This window comes from Lathyrus oleraceus, chromosome 5, assembly GCF_024323335.1.
Source record: "Lathyrus oleraceus cultivar Zhongwan6 chromosome 5, CAAS_Psat_ZW6_1.0, whole genome shotgun sequence".
Classification (NCBI taxonomy): domain Eukaryota; kingdom Viridiplantae; phylum Streptophyta; class Magnoliopsida; order Fabales; family Fabaceae; genus Lathyrus; species Lathyrus oleraceus.
The window spans coordinates 155,792,077-155,801,140 of record NC_066583.1 but is presented as its reverse complement, the minus strand read 5'-3'; the positions used below and the strand labels follow the sequence as shown (position 1 = coordinate 155,801,140).

The window sequence follows — 9,064 nt, the reverse complement described above, 5'->3', positions numbered from 1 at the left end:
TATTTTTTAACTAACCAATCGATTGGTAACTTGTGCTAATTTATTGACAAAAATTTCCTGAGTCGGCTAATCGATTGGCACATTAATCCAATTGATTGGAGAAGAGTCAATCAATTAACCAATCAACTATGACAACGCATTAATGACTTGCAACGACTCTATATCTAATATTTCTTTTTTGGTCTTGCTAATCAATTAAAAATGAGTTGGCCAATCGATTGGAGTTTTGTGCCAATCTATTGACTCATTAATTTAGCCCATAGATTATTTCCTATTTTGGGGTTTTCAACTCCTATATAAAGGAGACTCGCCAACGTTCGACCAAACTTGGATAACTCTTTGGTGCAATCTCTATAACCCTTACTCTCCTTATTTTTCTGCTATTTACTATTTATTTTATTTTCGCTGCCATTTACTCTTAAGAAAATATTAATACGATTATCACGATCTTAATCGAGAAAAGTATAAAAGTAATCGCGAAATTTAAACACCATAATTCACCCCCTTTTGTGCTTGAAGTCACTTGTCCAACAACATCTTTTATCGTCTTTTTGTGGGATGTATTTTCCTAGAGAGGGGATTGCTTCTTTCTTGGGGACTCGTCTCGCTTCCTATATTCTTTCCTTTTGTCACAATTATCCTTTCGATTTTCGGCTATCTTATTTTATGTGTTAGGTTAGCCTTCTCTTCTTAATCAGTTCTTCAATTTGCATTTTAGTGCATCCTGAATATGGTGATACTCGAGTATTATGTCTACGTGTTCAACATGTTTGTCAAAATCCCAGATCGCATCATAACTGTCAAACTTTAGGAGGTTTTCAAGGGATTTTGGGATCCTACTATGACAATGCATTTGGAAAGTATGTTCCTTCTTCTCCCAAAATTTTATGTTTCTTCATCGGGTTTGTCTTTCATATGGGAGTAACATGGGGGATGATTGTTAGGGATGCCTTTCTTTTGGAGGAGTACAACTACTACCTTTACCCTCGAAACCATGAAGAGGAGATGAAGGTCCTCGACGTTGGAGGGGATCTGGTGATGTAAGAGTCGTTCGGCGTGGATAATTTGTATCAACGTGGATCAATTGGTGTGTAGTTCCATGCTTGTTGCGCGACATCGCCTCGCGCATTAAGTGGTCTCAATGTGGAACATACTGCATATTTTTCTCAATCTCGAGGAGTCTTTCGGAAAAGAAGTGTGAGTTTTTTTGTTGCACCAAGTTGTATATGATGTTAAGTAGTTCACTCGTTCCTTGTATGCCTAGGCCGACTTGGAGTTTTTGGAGGTTTTGAAGCGTCTCTTGTCAAGAGATCAGTGGTTGCGGTGGAGGTTGTTTGAAAGTTTGGCCTTGAAGAAACTGGTGACGAGGTTGAAAGATTGCTAAAACTTGGAAACTACTTTAGCCGATGGTCGAAGAAACTAGAATTAGAGGAGTAAGAATAGAAAGAGAAGTTACTATGAGTGAATATGCTTCTTTTGTTGGAGAAGGTAGAGTCTCTCCAAGAAGATTAAGAGTGTTAACTGTCATAACGACGATGATGTTCCGTAGATTAGCTAGTCGAGTGGATTTTGACATTACTATAGTTTTAACATAATTTACTAAGAGCTATAGTACAATGAAGATCGATCGAGTAGCGGTGAAGAGACAATGGTCTTCGCGGGAATTCAAGGGAATCAAATGTCGATTCATACAAACGGTGCCATTGTTTTGAAGTGGAACAAAAAATACGTAATGCCAAGGGAAAAAGGTTTCGTGGTGCGGCATCGAAAGTTTTTGGTGCAACAAAGCGGAGAGAACCTACAAGGTGAACTATGGAACACCCAAGTTAATAAAATCGTAGAAGTAGTTTGAGAGTGATCGTAAGATAATATTTGAAATGACTGATCGTTAGACTTATATATGATAAATGGTTAAAACAACTTCGATCTTACCTGACATGAGATGTGGGGAGTTATCCGATAAGATCTAACGAATATTTGACTTTTGACGGGATCTCGTATATTTTTCGTACTCCTTCACGAATATTTTGGATTAGACATTACAATAGACATTCCTCCTTAAGCCTCCAACCAAAAGATAGCATGAAGGAGAATTACTGAAGTGCCTAGGACTTTGAAAGTCAAAGTAAAATTTGAGCCTTAAAAATAAATCTAATATTATTGATAACCAGCTTAATCACATATGTAGCCCAGCTCCATTCTTACATAGACAACATCTTCCATCAGAATACAAATTCCTTTCTATTTTAATCTAAACTTATGCACTTCAATTTTGTTAAAATTATTTATTAATTTTTTCCCGGTTATGAATGATTTGATTCTATGATCAAAATATACTCTTTTCACATTTTATTTATATGGATAACGCTACATTAAAATTATTCCTATTCCTATAAATATATTCTTCTCTCCCCCATCTCTCTCTCTCAAGACACGCAGACCAACAGACAACAGTACGCAACTACTATTATAGATTTAGGACTTAGAAAATATCAATTCCGACACCGTCTTGTTACGTGTTTTCCGATTGCAATTTGCAAAGGGATTGAAGCCTTGTTGGGGTCCAGGTTAACAATACTACTACTTTCTGTTACTATGTTTTTTTATTTTCTCATAGTTTCTACAGTACTACTGTAGTATTTTATATGAATGCCAATTTTTATGCAAACTTTTATTTGTGAATTTCACTTACTCTGTTGGGTTTCCTGTGCCTGTTTTCAATCTGTTTCCCATTACTGTATTCTTTCTTTCTTCCTTTGTTTTTCTTGTGATAGAAATATATATATATATAAAGAAAATCTCGTTAATAATGCATTTCTATGATAGGAGAAACAAAATTAATACTAACAAATAGTTCACATTGACATATTGATACTAATTAATCTGCAAATAAAATGTGATATGAAAATGCACTAAAATTTGACTTTCACTTTAGTCCATTAGTGTTTGATTGATTTTTCAAATTGTGAAGTCAGAATAAAAGTACGTAAGAAAATTGTCACACATTTTTCAACGGAACAGTAAAATCTGGTGGCTATGTTAGATTTCATTTTAGGCTAAACATGCCTAAGATACTTTTCAAATTTCGGAAACAAATTTTGTTCAAAAAGTAACGAATCTTGAAAATTGGACAAACGATAAATACATCCACATTTGTAGTCATTACTTTAATTTAAATTTTTTTATTATAACCATAATTATCTAAATTTAGAAGGAAGAAAATTTATTCTAATTATCCCTAATTAGTAGTAGTACTGTATTAATTTTCTTTAATACCAATAACAAATCAACATTAATACTAGTAATACTAATATGCATGCATTAAGCACATAATGACACCAATTTTTTTTTAGAATTGAAAGGAGCTTCTCACCCTACACTACGGGTAGGAACTAGAAAAGCACCAGCCACGGATATTTCTCTCCATCAAATCAATCTATTTAATTAACCTGACCCAATAGAAATTATTTTTATTGTATAAATAAATAACATTAATTAGCAAAGAGCAATAAACGTAAAGACTAAAAAAAAAGAAAAAAGAAAAGGGTGATGAAACGTGTGATAGCGGAGGCATGTTTTGGAAGGTTCGATCCATGCTAAAACGCTGATAATGATGTACTATAGTAATAGTACATGATCCATCTTATCACTTGTATTAATTTAATTTATTTTGTTTGTGAAAATTGATTGCATGAGGTTGGTCAGATTAGAAGGAGAGCTGTAAATAGTTGGTCACATTAGAAGGAGCCATTAGAGAAGAGAAAATGAAGTAAAGTGCCAACTAAGTCTAGAGTAGTCTATAGGAGTGAGTAGAGTAGCATGAATGAGAGTAATAACATTAAGACAGAAACACAAAGCCCAAGGAATTAAGTGCAACGCAGTGTGGTGGTAGTAGTAATGTTTTGCTGTAATAACTAGACCTACTATGGTTCTATCTCAACGCCTATTACTATTAGACCCTTTCTTCTTTCGTCTCATCGCTTTCTCTTTCATTACTCTTTTCTCATTTTCTTCTTCTACCCATGCCACCAATTACTCCTTTTCTTTTTCATTTATTTATTAATAACGCACGTTATTCATTAATTAATGCGTCTTAATCACTAAGCTAACAAGAATCATTCATGAATCAATAATATCGTGATTATTTTTTAATTAAGTTAATTAATCACACTGAAATTCTCTTTTTGGTTATTGTTGTTGTTATGACAGATAGCGATAGGTGAGTGAGGATTACAAGAAGAAGAAAAAAACCATGGTGGTGGTTGTTGCTGTTACAGAGACAGAGTTGTAGTAGTGGAAGTAGTAGCTTCTTCTTGTTTCTCGTTTCTCGGGTCGCGCCGTTCGTGTTTGTCGCTCGTGCGTGACTCTGTGTTTTTTCTTCTTTTTGAGTTTCAATCCCGAAACCCTTCAAATCTCGAGGCTGTTTTTTGTTCGCATAACAAGAGACAAGTATTTTTCTTCTTCCGCCATTTTCTCTTGTGTCTTGAACCAGGGTACTGCCACCTACGCCTCTCTTTTTCTTCCTTGCTTTGGTTCACTGCACTGAGGTTTGTTGAAATCCTTATTAACTGGAGGGTCGGTGTTCAATTCAACTTGCTTAACATTCACTACACTCATGCACTTTTGTTTTTCTCATTTTTAGTTTGGTTCTTCTCCTTCTTTTTTATTTTATTGGGGTTTGGGATTACTTTTTTAATATTGATATTATTTTTTTAATTTAAGTATTGGGATCATTGGTTGTTTTCTGAGGTTCCTCGTACTTGGTCTATGCTGGTTTGATTGATATTTAAGGTGTGTTGTAGAGGAAAGGGGAAAGGTTTCTATTTTCATGTGTGAGGAGGAGTATTACAAGATATGCTGATCTCTGATGAAGGAGATAATGGTGTGTTCTTGGATGCATTGGATTGTTTTTCACCTTCTCAAGACTCTCTTTTGACAAGCAAATGTTTTGGGTTTGAGTTTTGGCTTAGTGAGCCTCTTAGTGTGAGGGAAAGAAAGGGAAATTTCCTACAAGAGATGGGTTTTGTTGATACTTCTTCTGAGTTTTGCTCTGAAAACAAAATTGTGCATTGCGACGAGAGGATAATGGATTGCAGTGAAGCAGTATCGAATGATTGCGTTTTGTCTTCAATGGAGGAAGCCTCTTCTGAGGTTGAGTCCAGAGATGATGATGATGATGAAAAAACCGATGCAAATTTACAAGGAGAGGAATTACATGGGCTAAGAAATAGAGAAGCTGAGATTGTAGAGGGATTTCAAGTTATTGATATTGGTAAAAAGAAAAAGAGAAACTGGTGGAGGCAATTTGTTAACAGTGGGAAGCTAGCTGGAGGGATAGTTAGATCAAAATTTAGTAATGCGAGTACGGATGAAACTTGCCGAATCAATGTAAGGCACAATAAGAAAAGCTGGAATCATGAGTCTAGTGCTGTGTATGGTGGACAAAAGATTAGAGCACACAAAGGTCTAATTTGGACTATGAAGTTTAGTCCTAGGGGCCAGTATCTCGCAACTGGAGGCGAAGATGGTGTTGTTCGTATATGGCATGTTTCATCGCTGAATGCGTCTAGTATTTGTTATGCTAAAGAAGTTAGCGCTGTTAGCAAATTGAAACATGGCGTGTCTTTTTCTTCGAAGAAATGTTGTCAATCCCCCGTTGTTGTTCCAAGTAAGATTCTCAAAATTGAGGAGTCCCCGCTTCAAGAACTATATGGTCATTCCAGTGATGTGGTGGATTTGGCTTGGTCTGATTCAGATGTGAGTTTAACTTGCTATAAGTTCTATTTGTTGCTATTGCTATTGCTACTTCTATCAAATGTAATTTGAAATAATTTATATGTTGCAGACGCTCCTTTCCTCGTCTATGGATAAAACAGTTCGCATGTGGAAAATTGGTTATAATCAATGTTTAAAAGTTTTCCATCACAAAGATTATGGTAAGTATTAAGTCTTCAATTGTTTTCACCATTGTTTACTTATTAATGTATTTGCAAGTATTAGCACATCTTTATCCCAATGGTATAATCATAACAGTGTATCTATTTTAATTGGAAACAGTGACATGCATTCAATTCAACCCGGTTGATGAAAATTACTTCATAAGTGGCTCCATAGATGGTAAAGTCCGAATATGGGGAATACATGAAGAGCGAGTTGTTGACTGGGCCGACACACGAGATGTCATAAGTGCTATAAGTTATCAGCCAGATGGGAAGGTATGTTAATGAATACTCGACTCTCCAGAATTGCGTCTTTTTTAGTTGTTGCATTTCTGGTAGCTTAACTCGGTCAGATTTTGAACTTATTGCTTTTTAATTATGCAGGGGTTTGTAGTCGGTTCCCTTTGTGGTATTTGCCGCTTTTATGTATCTTCAGGTATTTACTTATGCGATAATCATTTCTAGTTATTAACACAATGCAAGAAGAAAAGTGACTTGAATTGAAAGTGATTCCTGATTTGGATTTTATGGTTTTAGGGAAACAATTTGTGCATAAGTCGAAGATTCGTGTCAATGGAAAGAAGAAGAGATCATCTAGCAACAAGATTACTGACATTCAGGTTTTATTCTTGAAACTCTTCACTGCCAAAGAGTTATGCTATTTATTTAGTTAATTAACCTTATAATACCCGAATTTGTTGCAGTTTTCTCATAAAAACCATCGGAGAGTAATGATCACATCACGAGATTCCAAAGTTAGAATATTCGAAGATGCTGAACTTGTTCAGACATATAAAGGTAGCGTGTCAAGTCTTGATACTTGAATTGTTTAATTGGCGTTGTGAAAATCGGTAGCTCTTACATTCCAAGTTGGCTGATCATACTACTAAAATTTGCAGGTCTTCTAATGTCAGGAAGTCAGACGTCAAGCGGAAATCACATAATTTCAGTTGGCGAAGACTCTCGTGTGTATATTTGGAACTTCAACGACTCGGGAAATTATTTTTCGAAACAGAGAAAAACAGTTAGTTCCCATGAGCACTTTCGCTCCAAGGGTGTTACTGTCGCAATACCTTGGTCAGGCATGACATCAGAAAGAAGCTGCTCTTTCAGCGACTTTGTCAACTATTCTTCTGAAAAGCAACGCGAATTAGTGGCTGCTCCCAGTTTTAGAGAGTCGGAACGTTTTTCTTTTGGGAGTTGGTTCTCCATTGATGGTTCGTGGCGACGTTCTATGACATGGCCCGAAGAGAAACTTCCCAGTTGGGATTCACCTCTTTCGGAAATTGAATTTGATCATGAGGAGCTATCTTTTAAAGATCTATGGCATGAGAATCGTGTCCCAGACACATGGGGACTCTCGGTTGTTGCAGCCGGTCTTGATGGAACCATCAAGACATTTCACAACTTTGGATTTCCTGTTAGGCTTTAGAACTCAGAAGGTAACTAACCCGAACATGTTTGGTAACACGGGAACCTTACTCAGACGACACGCGGTGAATGTGAAACAGGTAGTTTGAGCTTCACTCCTGATGTGCGGTATCGTTTCATCGTGATATTGTCGTCGGAATCCAAACACACTCTCGAATTCAAAGCTATTTGAATTTTGTTTTCATTTTGATTGGTAAAGGTGGACATATTTATAAAGTTTTCAATTTCAACTTCAAGGCCAAGGCCTTTGATTCCCAACATAACTTTGGGAAAAATTGAAGCATTGAGCTGAGGTAGAACCTAGAAGTAGGATTTTGGTCATAGGTAAAAGTTCATGTTAGATGCCAAACCTTCTCACATGTTTTTTGAGGATCTGTACATTTATTTTAGAGTTAGGCCACGAGAATCCTACTTTTTTTGCTGCACATTTTTTTGTGTGAATATCATTTAACTTATACAATACAGATTTATAAAAAATTTATTCAAGTTATGATTTGATACAAGCCTATATAGTTTATGAATACTTTTTTATTAATAAATGGTTTATGATTACTTTAGTTTTTTGTTTTTGTTGTTTATTATCCATTTTTGTGTTAAGTAAGATAAAAAGTGATGTGAGGGTGCATGGTTTGAATTCAAGTATGTCAACAAGAATGATGGCTTTGAGTGTGGATGAAATCAAGGGACAAAGTAGCTTTCTTGACCAAAAATAAGGCTAGCTTTTATATTGTTTTAAAAGTATTAAATACAATATAAAAAGTATTAAATATGTAAAGGAGGTAAAATTTGTGAACACAAATGCAAGTATTGATCCTCAGCAACGTTCCCATTACAATACAAACTTAGCTTTTTTTACTTTTTCCATTAATTTTTATTTATTTATTTATTAAATTTAAATAATATTTATTTTATTTCATTTTTTTTTGATAAAACTGTTTTTTAATCTAAATATGTAGAAAACAATTATTTGGTTTGATAAATAATTGTGAATGACAGTTGAAGACATCGAGGTTGGTGAAAGTCATTTTGCCTGGTGACTTCTTTATCCATTAGAGTTGGGAGATTAAGTTTGTACTTAACATTAGAGACTTCCTTATATAGTTTGTGTCTTCTAGGGACTAATCATATATTGAAAGACAATGTGATATATGACATGGACTCTGATTTCGACAGATTTTTGGATGCTCTTAGTGTTGTGCTTTCAAATTTTATGACCTTATCAATTTTACTAACAAGAACATGGTCCCTTCTAAAGCACGACATGTTTTGCCAAGTGGTATATTTTGTAAAAGTGTTCGAGACATGAACGTAAAGTTTGTTATGACTACGACATAAAAATTTTAGTTGTTTGGAAGCAACGCATGCTTAAAAAATTTCTAAATTTTCTATTTGCTATTACTATTGATGGGCTATGCAAACACATGTCACCAGTAGAGTATCACACTATTCTTAGATATTGTTGTATGATTCTTTTATTTCGTATTGATGAGATTTTTCCTATTTTTTGCAAGACATTCTTGGATACATGGGAACGCACGATTCATTGTAAGGATTTTTCAAGCTTAAAACATTGACATGACTTTGATAGGGATATTTTATTTGATATATTTTGTCGGGTCGCAGTATTTGTGAAGAAAGAGATGTCTGTTTCTAGACTGATCCACATGAGAGGAGATTGACACTTAGGTCCATAT

The 9,064-nt window shown here is 35.0% G+C and overlaps 1 protein-coding gene across 2 annotated transcripts; it reads left to right on the top strand.

Annotated features, from left to right (window-relative positions):
* Window positions 1-2,442: 2,442 nt before the first annotated feature.
* LOC127079756 (uncharacterized) lies at window positions 2,443-7,865 on the top strand. 2 transcript variants are annotated; one of them, XM_051020129.1, is made up of 8 exons: window positions 2,443-2,567; window positions 4,210-5,757; window positions 5,846-5,936; window positions 6,058-6,215; window positions 6,324-6,375; window positions 6,477-6,559; window positions 6,644-6,737; window positions 6,839-7,865. In XM_051020129.1, exons 2-8 carry the CDS (start codon window positions 4,855-4,857, stop codon window positions 7,369-7,371), a joined length of 1,914 nt encoding a protein of 637 aa, XP_050876086.1. In that variant the 5' UTR covers window positions 2,443-2,567; window positions 4,210-4,854; the 3' UTR covers window positions 7,372-7,865. The 2 variants fall into 2 exon arrangements, with proteins under 2 accessions (XP_050876086.1, XP_050876085.1); XM_051020128.1 differs by lacking the exon at window positions 2,443-2,567 and having other exon boundaries at window positions 3,670-5,757.
* Window positions 7,866-9,064: the final 1,199 nt, after the last annotated feature.

What these genes read in the sequence shown, in the direction of transcription:
- LOC127079756 (XM_051020129.1), top strand. Translation starts at nt 4,855, where the DNA reads ATGCTGATCTCTGATGAAGGAGATAATGGTGTGTTCTTGGATGCATTG. An exon ending in TTTCCATCACAAAGATTATG is followed by an intron (nt 5,937 to 6,057) that starts GTAAGTATTAAG and finishes AATTGGAAACAG; the next exon opens with TGACATGCATTCAATTCAAC. An exon ending in GTTATCAGCCAGATGGGAAG is followed by an intron (nt 6,216 to 6,323) that starts GTATGTTAATGA and finishes TTAATTATGCAG; the next exon opens with GGGTTTGTAGTCGGTTCCCT.